This window comes from Rhynchophorus ferrugineus, unplaced genomic scaffold, assembly GCF_030347505.1.
Source record: "Rhynchophorus ferrugineus isolate W39M unplaced genomic scaffold, kcgeb_rfMv2 rfM9, whole genome shotgun sequence".
Lineage (NCBI taxonomy): Eukaryota > Metazoa > Arthropoda > Insecta > Coleoptera > Curculionidae > Rhynchophorus > Rhynchophorus ferrugineus.
Genome location: NW_027472588.1, coordinates 16,546,740 through 16,561,506, shown reverse-complemented (window position 1 = coordinate 16,561,506; position 14,767 = coordinate 16,546,740). Strand labels below are relative to the sequence as shown.

Genomic DNA, 14,767 nt, shown 5'->3' with positions numbered 1-14,767 from the left:
GTACAGTATACGTTGCGCCAAACGGCGTTATTTGGGAACATCTATTATATTTTTTAAATGTTGGCCGAAAAATAGTTGTGGACTTGACAATTGTGGATATTTTACTTTTCTTCGGACACAGCACAATAGAGAAGACTAACTGATTTGTTGGGACCATATTCGATTTCCAGCTCGTAATGGAATGCTGATTGTTCCTAGATCACAGGAACACTGTGTCTACAGAGTCGCTCAATTTCATTGTGCGGTACTCACCATTGTTCTGTTTGATACACACAAACTTCTATGACTATAAGTGCATATGTTCTATGGTTATAGTATTTCAAATCAAGTTTTCTCTTGGGCATTGTAAATAATAAAAGTATGGAAAGTTTTTGTGCACTTAATATTCACGTTACTGAATCGATATACCTAACAAAGATATTTGCATTTGTGTGTAATTATCCTATTAGTGGCTTGAAATTATCTTCAATGTTTAATACATTATATAGTCCAAACAAGATGTTATAATAATGACCTTTAGTTTTAATCAGAATGTAACAATTTAAATTACAAAATTTCCGAACGCACCCATAAATATTTGGTAACCAGTAAAAATGTTGATCATTTGTGACAATGAAACTTTTAATGACAATTGTTTATTGTCTTTAAAAATCCAAATTAACCAAATTGGTCATTCTCGAATTTTAGCGAGACTAGCGAATAGCAATTCAATTATATATCTCAAGGTAATTGTAGCATATCTATACGTATATATATATATATATATATATATATATATATATATATATAATAAAACCACATAAACAAGAGAAACGTCTTTAATGATAACTGAATATCTTCATTTGGCGTCGATGTACTAAATGGTCCAGGTTCCACCTACGTCTTTTCCCGTTCGGATTCTCAAGAAATATACCTCTCGTTGCGTTTCAAATTTTCTTGTGTTATCGGATAATTAGTGAAAGACACGTGTCTATATATTGACTTAAGGTTGTATACATATGGATTGCATTGATTGGCCCCTTTGATGCAACGTTTTGAAGTCTGTAGCTATTTTAGAATCCTCCTATTTGAGCTAGTAGCTATTTTGAGTCAGGTTCTTGTATTTGCATTGAATGCGGGTATACCAAACTTACAATTCCTTATCATTTTTTCACCTAAAAAAATCATTTATTTATTGGTACAATATACATTAATGAAAATATTTGCTTTTCCCCATATATTTCCATTACACTGAATAACTTTTTCGCATCTTTCTGCCAACGTAGTGATACCGTGTCAAAAGAACGATGTTACTGATGTTGATTATCGGTCCATTTTCGAAATTCAAGATTTCAAAATCGTGTGCCTGTCAAGCTGATATTTCATCGATCTCAACAAGTGGTTATCATAATCTGGGTGCAGCAGAGTCTTCAGCAGATCGGCCGTTGTCACAACAGAAGATAAATTTACGTCTGTTACTTCCTATTGGTTTTTTTCAAAAATATGTCATTCAAGTTGCTCAAATGGCATCAGAAGACATCTCCAGTAAAAGCTTCGTTCAGGTTTAGCAACTCAAAATGTTCTTTTTTTTGCATAGTAAACAATGAAATCGCGATGACCGAAATGACTCAAAGTGTCGTTTTTCGCCTATTCTTATTGCAGCCATTGTTTCCTTATTTTTGGATCCTTTTTTGTCGCAACCAATCGTCTGGAAATAGTTGACCATCAACTGCTCTGTTATTTAAAAGCTTGTTCAGAGCGTCATAAGTCTTTCAATTGATTGTCTTCGGATTTTTCCGTCCTCTAGACCCTTCTGTATCGATATCAAATTCTCCATTTTAGAGATCGTTGAAACCAAAATCGGCTATTAGAATTCGCTGCAGATTTCTTCAAATAAAGCATCAAAGGAAATTAATGCCGAAAGTGCAGTTCGTTCTATGATTCGACTTATATACTCAATAACTTAATAATAATAAATGCAAAAATATTATTTTATATGAATAAGTGTCAAAACCATCGAATTTAATAGTTGTAATTGTAATTTATTGATCAAATCAACCTGCGAAAACTGAGTTTTAATGTTAACTCACAAATAAAAATAACAAAAATTAATGATCGCAGTTTTTATCCCAAATATATTATGTAAATGTATATGAAACAATAAAACTAAAATAAACAATATTTATAATTGGTAACCATTGTGTATAAACATTTTTGGTAAACACATTTTACAAAAAAACATATTCATTCATTTGTAATGTCTGTTTAATGAAAATGGAAAATTCGTATACGTGTATTATTGTTTATTATATTATGTTTATCTTGTTTTCTATATAAATACATAAAAAATTCGAATTGAAAATATATTTACATCCATAATTATTACGGAAAATATATAACTTTAATTAAAGTCCTAATTAAACAACGTAATTATCAACGTATTTTTATTAATAGCTCAACGAAATTGCATGTTATAACGGTAAAGTCACTTGCAGCTGATATAAACTTCATAACGAATTGCCTATACAGAGTCAGTAAATTATTTCATATATTCTGAAAAAGAAAATGATTGCTCATGGAATAGCATCTAAATTTAACCTAATTTTTGCTCTAAAAAATTAATTAATAATAGCTTTATTAAAATCTTTAGGTAGATGTTAGAATAACTCTAGAAAAGAATATGTTTCATGACGGCAGTAACAATTTGTATCAACATGGAATCGACTTTTTGAATTATTATATATGATATCTTTGTAAAGTCGTATCGTATCTTACAACAACAAATAATAATTTTAATACAGTTAATACAGATCATATAATGATCAATAATTGTGATATATTGCCTTACATTGAAAAAAAATAGATCTAATAATACTGTATTCAATAATACTGTATGTTCTGACAATGATCTAAGTATTATTCCTTTTCATTGATGGTCTGCTACTTGTAAATTATTTGCACCTACTTCACTAACTAGAACGGTAATATCATCATATATCTGTAAATTCAGTCACGTGAATTATTTTAAAATACTTATGATATATTACTTATATTTATGAAAGACAAATTAGAAAAATTGAAAGAGGCTTTTTTTGAGATATAATATTCTTTCTTCTAATTTAAAGGTCTCCTGTTTTACTATCAGGGATATAATGTAGGCTAGCTTGGTCAATGATGCCACGAAAATGAAAAAAATATATATTCTCAGCTTTAAAAATTATGCCAGTGTGGTAGTTAACTTAGCAATAGAAAACTAAATTTGTTATCCGCTCTTTTGACCTTTACAATGAGACAAATATCAGAAGGAATTAAATATTTTTTAAATACAACTGCTTTAGAAAGTTCCGATAATAATTTGATGGTTATTAATTTACAAGTTTGCAAAATATTGCATCCTTTTTTACCCACACTTGACCACGATCTCTCTACAGACGCGCAAATCTGACTTTCACGCCACTTCTTGGTCTTTTGTTTCATGGTGATATATCCATGAATAATGCACAAAATCCTTTAAGTCGCTTCTACTTATACTGCTCTTTATACACATAATACTCTATATTTTCAAAATTTCGAATTAAATTTAACATATTAATGAAGCTATGGTCTTAAGAATTTTGAGGTATGTTTACGAAAGCCTGGTCGTCCGCGAACTAATTGAACAAAATGGATAAACTATAAAGACAAATATTAAAATAATATGTTTTTCTCTTGACTGAACATCATCTCGACTGTTGGACAATCACACCAAATTAGAATGAAATTTATCATTTCACGAATAGACTTTTGAAGTAATGGTAATATCACAGCAATTATTTTTCTTTATATTGCTATTGTACTAGTAAGTGATTAAGTTAAAACCAGATATTTTATTATGAAAACTAACAATAAACACACAAAAATAAACCAATTAACAGCTAAACGGTTTGGATTCAACAACAATTGCCACAATATTTATTTAGTCAATTCTAAAAAGAATAATTGAGAAGTGCAGCAAGCCTGGATCAACTAACGATGTTTGGCCTATTTAACGTGTGAATAACAAAGCAACGGGTGAGAATGTTATTAATTACTAAGAAACATCAACTTGACGCCACGGACAAACTGCTTTTAGCATCCACTAACTAAAGATATGCGTCTTCATGATTTCACAGCTGATTTTGAGCAAACACTGGAGTTATTGTTCGTAAACATTTATTTGATATATTTGAGGTTCAGAAAAGTCACATAAGATTATTAGAAAACAAAAGCATCAACAATGTATCACTGTGTGTTTTTCGGACATATATGGACTCTTTATAGTTTCAACAAACCTGTTTCTATCTAGAAGTTAGGCAGATCATGGTCATGTGATTATGATTTCAAATAACTTGATTTCTTTTTCATGGAATTATTTGAAATCAGAGACCAATTCAAAAAATATCCAAGGGTTCATTCATGAAAGTCGGCTATATTTATGGTTAATATTTCACATGGAATCTGTGGAAGGATTAAATCGAACATGATAGTATTATCTAAACAAATTCAAACTAACATCGCTATATTCATTCAAGCACATACCACATTGGCATTGTTAGTGACCGAGGTGACAGGTTGCTAATCTTGCTGCTGCGATAGTTGCTGGTTGAAATTCCGCCAAGGCATTATGTATTAACTTATAATTGTAATTGCTTGTAATTGTGATAATCTATAATCAAAAGTATGAGTTCGACTAGAAACAACCAATCCTATCAGTAATTAAGCTGTATGATACTTCTACATACTTCACAATCATCGGTAATATAATATCGCTTATGTCTAATGTAAATTACTTAAACAATTAATTAATTGTGTGCTTTTAATCATTGAATACTTCGTTTAATATAAAACGAAAATTAAATCGATTTCAATATCGCATCAAATTTAAATATCTAAATAAGGGACTTTAATTACACCGCTGGAAAATTAATATTATTATCATAATTTTGCATGGTTAAATGGTCCAATATAGATATTCAAATTTGTGTTAATAAATCTATCAAAAAAAAATTATTATTGGGGTTTTCGCTCTCCACTATACCAGTATATCAAAAAATGTATAATCTGCGTCCGCTTGAAAAATTCTGAAGAATAATTAAATGATAAAAAAGTTAATCTGAGTTATTTATTATTTTGGTCTATCTCCCTTTTATCAACTAGTGTTCGGTCTGTCCTCGCTTATTGACATATTGACAAGAATTAATCAACCTAAAAAACATCCTATAAAACATCCGGTCTTCTGATTACTGACGAATTACTGATACTCAATCTGATTAGTACGATTGAATCGATCGAATTTTAGACTGCTCCTTATGAACAATCAGATATAAAGTACATTCATGCCCTGACAAGATTCAAATTCACAATTGCCGCAGCAGTAGTAGGACCGCCCTGTCGCCTTAACTACATTGGCTACCAAGCTAATACATGTCATGTTTTGGCATCGCGCTACTGGTTTTCCCAAGATATACTTGCGATCTTTTGCGTTAGAAATCTGTTAATTACATTACCTAACATAACAAATCAATCTGTCACAACTTTCCACATATTATTATCGTGCAATCAGTGAAAGCAACGTCTTCAACCTTTGTTGTACTTGATATTTTATTTTATTATAAAATAGCAGCTGCTTTATGCAGTTTATTGCCTTTAGTTGTCATTCTGGATCCCCATCTTGTATGTTTTGCATTGAAATCACCTCCAATTATAAATTTTTCTCCCAGGTTCCTTAGGACATTGAAATCATTTTCCTTTTTTTGATTGTATCTTGGAGGACAAAAAATTGTGACTATTGTAACCTTGTATCAACTTGATTTAATAGTTTCTATTATTATTGCACTTCCTCCTCTTGCGGTGTTAGCTGGATGTATGGTATGATAAAATGTATATACTCTAAATTTTATAAAGGATTCTTTTGTTAAATGGGTTTTTGATATTAGGCAAATATCTATTTTTTGCATATCTAGGAATAGTTATAGAGTAGCGTGATGTTGCTGGACTCTATTAGCATTCGAAATCGCTGTTCGGATATCTTTATTTACCATTTCGGGTTTTTGGATCCATAGGCCTAATGTTTTTCATTTCTAGTTTCTCAATCCTTTCGGAAAAATATTCGATCATTTTTTCTGGTCTGTCCAGCTTTCCTATTGGTTTAAGTAGCAATTCGTTGGTGGTTGCTTCATCTTCCTTTATGTCTCTTTGGTTATTTTGACTGATACTTTGGGCATAAGTCATTTCACCATTAATATTGTTATATTTTTTTAATTGTTTTGTTGTTTAACTTGAGCTACTCTCCATTTCTCGTCTCTTGTAGTGTTTTAGCAACTACACATCCTCTATAACTTGCCGGATGCGCTTCATTGAAGTTTGCACATTCCGGCTTAGCCTCTTTGGGTTTTCTACACTCTGTGGTGATATGTTTACCTAAACATTTTACACATCTAGGTTATCTTCTGCAGAATTTCTATGTGTGTCCATGCAATTGGTATCTTTTGCATTGCGGTATTAAGTTCGATATTTTTTAGAGTTTCTATTTTTATTTCGACCCCTAAAATCCTTTTAATTCTAAAAATCGTTTTTGTGTCCATATCATGTCCAAAGGCTAACATAAATAGAGGTAATGGCTTCTTGTGGACCAACAATTTCTCCTTTATTATTTTTTTTCTTTTCTTTTCTTTTTTAAAAATATTTGTCGAATTTAAGCATTTAAGCCCATTTTGGTTTAGTTCTGCAATAATTTTTTCACTTTTAGCTGTTGATGGAAGCCCTGTAATTTTTTTATTTTGTTCATTATTTTGTTTTATTTTTATTTGCTATGGTGAAGATCATAGGGAATTATTTGCTTTCCTTTTTTATTTTTAACTGTTATCCAGCCTCCTTGAATGAAGAGATGATCGCCGAAACTGAGGTGTATTTTGAAGCAAAGGACAAATCGTACTACAAAAATAGTATCGAAAAGTTGGAGAATCACTATAATCAGTGTATCACCCTTGAAAGGAATTATGTTGAATAAAAAAAACTAATTTTGCCAAAAAAATGTGTTTTACTATGGTAGGCCGAGCGACTTTTCAATTGGCTGTTATGGATGTATTGCAGTTAAATTATTTCCTTTCTGTCGATATGTGCTTCTACCAAGTGATTCTACCATCTGATCACAGATGGGCAGATTTTCTGCGGAGTGTGAAGGTTGCTTGAACTAATTTATTTGTATTGGCTCTAATACGCCACTGTTCAAGCCATATTTCGATCAGAATCAGGTGTAGTTAGGGCATTTCGGATGCGGAGTTGTGGTTCTAATATCTTCAAAACAGTGTGCTATCTGTGTATACGTCGCTGTACGTACGTACCTGTATGGTCACATGGCATAATGCTATGGGACACAACAACTAACACTACCATAGAAATACCAGAAAGGTTTCAACATAAAACGACGAATTTGAATCCGTGAACAGTCAAGGAAGGAATTGAGTCATGCAGAAATAATTATCAAGCTAGACTAGACCAACACAAAACCGGTTCTCCAAGCCGCAGAACTGCAATGAGTGAGCAGTTTAAGATATTATCGCTTCAATACAAATACCATACCAGACCTAACATCAAGATTCTCCGACTGAAGATGAGGATCGCAACAATGGGGGCACAACTCAGCAAAAGATATATCTACCGATGAAAATCTGGCATCATATTAGATTATTGTATCAAAGAAACAGGTAGCTAAGCAGCAGGACATATATAAAAAAATAAATCATATCTAACTTTACTTTCTAATTTTTTAGATTCAGTTCTATTATTATATTACTTCGAATGATTCATCCACCTATCTGTAAGCATTACTTTAGACAATTTTAATAACTTAAGCTATCTGAAATCATGCTACTATATTTTCAACCGCTGTCATTACAACGCCACAACAAACTTTACTATAAAATAAATTCTCCAGTCCCCGTATTAGCTGAACTTTCCGTCCTTAAAGGAGACCTTAAATATCGTAATTTCTTTTAATGACCTCTTTGAGGCCCAGACTATTTAAGCTCCCTTCAAAATATCATATATTTTTTTATCCTTGGGTAATACATATTCTTTTAAAATATCCCCACGTCTAGACGAAAACATATACTTTCATTTTTCTATGGTTTCCAGTTATAGTGATGTTTATGAAATGCAAGTGATCAATTCAAGTGCCAAATATTAAATATTTGCAAGTATTACGTTCATAAACAAATCTAAAGCCTATTTTCCTCGATTAAAAAGACAATAAATATTATGTGCTTGCATGCATTTTGATCAGCGATATATTTTGGTGAAAATCTAAAATATTGACGTAAACAACTGTTAAACAACTTGACCTAACTCTCAAATTCTATTACTTTGACATTTATCTACATAACATAACAGTTTTTCAATGAATATTATTGAGTTATTCTATATTAACAAACGCTCAAAATTGTTATATTGAGTATCATATGATAAGCGTCTGTTATTTTATTTAATTAACTTTCCTTTTGATTTTAAGATATTTGCTGTCAAAACCCATCAAACACCTGTAGAAACGTCGTCATATCCCAAATATGTGATGATCAAGTGATGATTTTGATATTATGGTAAAGAGCCGCTAATAAAGTTTGAAGAATAAATTTCAAAATTTATTGAACGAAACCCAGCTTCTCACTCAATTAAAACACTATTGCAAGGAAATTGCAAACAGCTCAGCAGTTAATGAATTAACTTTTTTACGTTTATGAGAGGTCTACGTTCGGTAGGAAAGGTACAAAAGGAAGGAAATTTCTAACACACAACATCGCGGTTTCATACTATGCCAAACAGGAAAATAAAGGTTTTCTGTAACATATAATGAGTGACAATAAAAAGTGGATCTACTAGTACAAATCCAAACCCAGAAAGTCAGGGCTTAGCTCTGGAGATCCATTTACTCCATATACGTATGGTGAAAAAAGCGAAAACATGATCAACAAAGTCTAGTGTATCACTAGTCGCTAAAATTGAACGAAACTCCCAATACACAATCACATGTCACAATAACACACTTTGCGAGATTTATTAAGGATACAGCATAGCAACTCAAACCAGAAGTTCTTCGGCATTCAGCGTACTCACATAGTGTCTTTTTATTACCCCTTGTTAGAATCAATGGCTTAGATGGCACACGGTTTCGAAATTCCGAAGATATACTAGCATAAATATTTTTCAATCAATTTGTTGATGTTTTTAACCTGCGATTTAGGAACATCAAATATTAAACTATGTTCTTAACTATCTATGGACTCTATTCGCTAATTTTAATTATTACACATATCTGTACCTGTTGCTTGTTATTTAACACGTTACTTAATTCTAACTTTACGTAACTTCTTCTAATATATACAACAAACCTTAGATCTAACACGTCAATTGAAAAATCGCCGGCCTGCCATAGTAAAACATATTTTTTTGGCAAAATTACTTTTTTTTATTCAACATAATTCCCTTCAAGGGTGATAGACTGATTATAGCGACCCTCCAACTTATCGATACCATTTTTGTAGTACGATGTATGCTTCAAACAGTATGCTTCAAAAGGCCTCAGATCCGATAACAGAAAATAGTCGCTGGGGACCAGCTCTGGAGAATACGGTGGATGAGTAAGCAATTCGAAGCCCAATTCATGGATTTTTGCCATCTTTTTCACTGACTTGTACGGTGAATTGTCTTGATGAAGCAGCAATTCCTTTTTCTTCAAATGTGGCCTTTTTTCGGCTATTTCGTCCTTCAAACGGTCCAATAACGCTATGTAATAATCACTGTTGATGGTTCTTCCTTTTTCAAGGTAATCAATGAAAATTATTCCATGCGCATCCTAAAATACAGATGCCATACACTTGCCAGCCGACTGTTGCGTTTACCCACGCTTTGGAGGGGGTTCATCGTACGCAGTACACTCGGAAGACTGTCGACTGGACTACGGAATGAAATGATGGAGCCATGTTTCGTCCATTGTCACATATCGATGCAAAACTCGGATTTATTATGCTTGATCATCTTCAAACACTGCTCCGAATCATCAAATCGTTATTTTTGGTCAAGTGAGCTAGCGCGACACCCACTTTGCACAGAGCTTTCTCATACTCAAATATTCGTGAATAATGTGATGTACATGTTCAGTTGATATCTTTAGAGTATCTGCTATTTCATTCAATTTTAATTTACGGTCATTCAAAATCATTTTGTGGATTTTTTTATGTTTTCTTCGGTAACAACCTCTTTTGGGCGTCCACTGCGTTCACCGTCTTCGGTGCTCACATCTAAACTACGTCTAAACTTAGCATACCAATCCTTGATGGTTGAGTTTCCTGGGGCAGTATCCGGAAACTCGGCGTCAAGCCAAGTTTTTGCTTCAACTGTAATTTTTTCCTTCAAAAAGCAACATTTTATGAGCACGCGAAATTACTTTTTATCAATTTTTTTCACAATAACAAAAGTTGCTTCATTCAAAATGCTATAATTCACAAACTAACGATCCGACAGCTGTCAAATTTATACACACTTCTTTTGAGTGTTAGGGCTAACTAAAAACGTATGGATTTAATTCTAGTAGCGCCATCTATGCGTCAGGCCGTCTATGTGTCTTTTCAACTGACCTGTTAATTATGTCAAGGGCATCTAAACTACCTTGCAAATCATAGAAGATAGAAATATTTCCAATCAACATCTAATTTTGACTGGCTGCAAAAGCAACATCGTTTTTTTTTAACACGATACCGCCAAATTTCCTGAAAAATGAGGAAAGTTATGAAAAATAATGGAAAATATTTTGTGTACCAATTTTTCACAATGAGTGCATTTTTATAGTGAAAAAAAATATCAAGGACTACAAACAATCACCTAATAATTTCAAGATTCCTCAAATGATTTCCCATTGAATAAACAACTAAAAAAAACACCAGCTAAAAAATACTACAAATTTTACCTGCCAAAATCTAATACACAATCTCCGATTTGTTAGATAGGCATTTTAGCAATTAAACCTCGGCAGCGATGAAATATTTTCCAAAAATTAATAACCGTGCTAGTTTCTGAAAGTTTCAAAGTTTTGTTAATAAATTATAAAAAATGTTTAGTCCTTCATAGTGTCTTTAAAGTATATGTATTTAAAAACAGGTAGTCAACGTTAATTCAAATCAATTGTTCTTAAGGTTGGTCAGCCAGCGCTTGTCTCATAGTAATTTTTCTTGGACTTAAGTAGGGTAAATCTATTATAGACATATTTGCGCTACATTATCAACACATCATATATAAAGTCCGTACTGGACATTTAGATATGCATAGAGATAGTACCTCCTGACCTCACCTAACAGTGAGTGACACGAATCAAAAGTTGTGAAAATATAACATTTAGTTCAATAACTACCATATGTAACAAAATATATTATTTTAGTTTCAGCTGCGAAGGTAACTTATTTTATCTATAGTCTATTCAAAGTATTTTTAGTAATGCGTCGTGGATATTTGTGACGTCGAAACATTACAATGTTGTCGTATCAACTCTGAGTTTTAGTTCAGTTTGGCTTTAACATACAAGAAAATTCTAATCCAAATAAAATAATTGAACGAAAATGTTACCAAATATAATTTATTTAGACATTATAGTACATCTAATACATATATTATCGAAGGACTTCAAACTACATTTAAGAACACAGGTATAATAGTTTGTAGGTTAGATTTGTTTTGTTTACATTGTACTCTTTTCCACACTATCCATGAGGTAGAGTTTCTAGGCGAGTTTTCTTATGTAGTGTTATCCCCCTGGAGGCCTAATCCACCTAATTAATAATTGTATATCTGAGAAACGTATTTTACTTTCATTCGAGAGCATATTTACTTTTTCCGTTTAGTTATTGTTTCCTTCGATGGTGTGTTTATTTTGCAAGTCATCTTGATATCACTGTATTTACATTTCTTCTTCTACTACCTGTGTACACCATTTCTGATAAAATGAATCACTGAATTCTGTCGAATGCATTTACCATATCTACAAAACAGTTAGTATTCATTCTCACCTCATACGTTCTAACCTATTGCTTATGTTTATTTTGAACAATTACAACCATATCTAAGCACACACATTTTTCACTCCCTACAATACCATTTTTTACAGTTATATTCAATTAATTATGTGCATACCTTTAGTTGTTTCCACTCTCATCACTCTGTCTCAGGAATTTCTAGCATTGCACAGCATTATCACATGTCCTGAAAGTTTCCTTCAGTCACTTTCATTTTACGATTCACTATCCAATTCAATCACTAAACTGTTAATTTCTAATCTGCCTAAAACATGTTCACGATTCCGTCATTTATCAATTACTTTCTGTCATATCTTATCGAGTTCATCCAAACCGAAGGTCTTAATATCGATCTATTGATCTGATTAGTCTATTCTCTTCCTTCCACATATCCAAACAGTTTTTTTATGGAATATCCTTCTCAATCAGCAATATATCTAGTATTAGCTATTCATAAATATAATTACCAACAAAATCCAATTCAATTCTATTGTAACTTTTACCTTTTTCCATCAATTTTTATTGCCTTTACACTTTTTTGTTACAGTTTTGCCAAGAGTGCTAAAATGAACCATTTTGAAATATTCAAGTTCCTTATATTATTTTATGCCTTTAATAGAATATATTTTTAAGGTAATGTCTGGAAGAACCATTAAATTTCTCCGAGGGTTATCTTTACATGTTAAACCCTATGCCCTGCAAGAGTGTATGAAAGATGTCTTATATCCCTCAAAAAGCTGCATGTCCCTAATTCTTTTATGTATGCTTTCCAGAGAGACAATTTTCTCTAAAATAATTTGATTAAATTATATTTATATCGATGAAATAGTTTGTGTACTTACTGTTTTTATACGTTTCGTATATTTGGTCTCGAATAGAGCCAATATCAAGATGGTCAAGATTCGTCACTCACTTTGTATGTAGACGGGTTTTCTTGTGTGAATCTAAGCTATTATTCTTCATTTTGTAAGCGATGTTATTCACAGTACCCACAGTAATATTTAGCACGGCAGCAACCCGTTAAAAAACATTTTCAATAAAATTTTAGGGACTTATATTATTTTATATCATCAATAATTACCTCTCCGTTATCTCGTTCCTTTTCGAAATAACCTGAATGAATATACTGAATATTTATTGTTTTCGGCATTTTTACACAATAATATGATATTTTACAGAGCGACTTAAGATTTATCAAAATAAAGAGCTAAAATAATGTTTGCCGGTTTATAACCTGTAATAATTATAACTAATATTTTGAAGAATTTAGCGTACATCTGACAATCGGACGGTGACCAGCTGTCAGACGTATGCAAAATTTTGGAAAACAATAGTGATAAGAGGTGTTTAACTCTTACCTATAAATGATTGTGGCTGTATAATTAATTGTAGTTTTTAGATATAATATAATGTTAAAATAAATTATATTTGCTAACATTTTTGTTCAATTATTTTATTTAGAATAGAATTTTTTCGTATGTCAAAGCCAAACAGAATTAAAACTGAGAGTTGATACGGCAACATTGTAATGTTTCGGCGCCACAAATATCCACGATGCATTACTAAAAAAACTTTGAATAGACTATATATCAAAATCTTGCAATACTTAATTTTTACTATTAACTCTAAACCGCTTTAAAATATAAATACCCAATTCCATCTAAATAAAACGAGTAACCGCCAATTTAATTAAACCGTTATTTGATTATCAATAAACCATCTACACAGAAATACTATTCACATTTTGCGCAATATATACATTGATATATATCCTGTTTATTTAATATTATTAAACATCAACAACAGTTTAATTTAATCCGCAATTAAATATTACCCGTTTTTGCAACCTAGACGAGTATACTTATATAAAAACTTGTCTATTGTTTATTTATACCGAAATAAAACGATTTAAATGATAATATAAAATAAATATAAATTAAAGGAGAAATAGAATTCGAAATATGATTTGTTTTATTTTCTAGAAACAATGCCAAGTGGCGGTGTTACCTTTAGGCACCGGAAACGATTTGGCTCGGGTCCTGGGATGGGGAGCCAGCTGCGATTCAGACGCCCATCTGCCACAGTTATTGGAAAAATACGAACGAGCCAGCGTCAAGATGTTGGACAGGTAAATTGTTTCGGATATTCCTAAATATTTGCTGTAGTTTGAAAAATACACGAACAGCTTACGATGCAATAAGAACCACGAGTCGAACGATATGAAACAACACAATATAATTTTCTTAGAGCAACCTTTTTTACGATATTAGACTGGGACAGATAAATGCAAAATTGTAGAGAATAATTTTACAAATAATAGTTTCAATTATTTCTATAATAACTACTAACTCAACAATATCACAGCTTGAATATCAGGTATAAATAAACTACACTGTATATTAGGTAGTTCAATAAGTTCCCGAAATAACATCTAGATATCAGGAATAGAACTAAATATGTAGCAGATCTATAAATTAATTTTAAACGATTTACAATAGATGATGTTACTGTGTATTAAATCGCGTCGGGTACATTTATAACCATCTTCATATTGATGCCTCAATAACAGGCTTCATTTTTCAGTATATGTCGTAGCATCATTAACAAATTTTTTCAGTGTGTTGAAGATATCTGAATTTGTACCGAGTAAATCACATATACGCGAAGTTCTACTTTCTATCGCAATTTGTAGAAGAATGCATCGAAAATTA

The 14,767-nt window shown here is 31.7% G+C and overlaps 1 protein-coding gene and 1 long non-coding RNA gene across 4 annotated transcripts in view; one reads left to right on the top strand and one right to left on the bottom strand.

The window, feature by feature from the left end:
* The window catches only part of LOC143202105 (diacylglycerol kinase eta), a 436,917-nt gene that overhangs the window by 293,329 nt on the left and 128,821 nt on the right, over window positions 1-14,767 (top strand). For all 3 annotated transcript variants that reach the window (XM_076413382.1, XM_076413384.1, XM_076413383.1), the window contains one exon: window positions 14,039-14,184. In XM_076413382.1, the coding sequence (XP_076269497.1) occupies window positions 14,039-14,184 (146 nt within the window). The remainder of the gene's footprint in view (window positions 1-14,038; window positions 14,185-14,767) is intronic.
* On the bottom strand, window positions 11,605-12,011 carry LOC143202170 (uncharacterized). Its single transcript, XR_013007091.1, has 2 exons — window positions 11,873-12,011; window positions 11,605-11,813 (listed from the first exon to the last, which is right to left on the bottom strand). It is a non-coding gene; the product is annotated as an uncharacterized LOC143202170 (long non-coding RNA).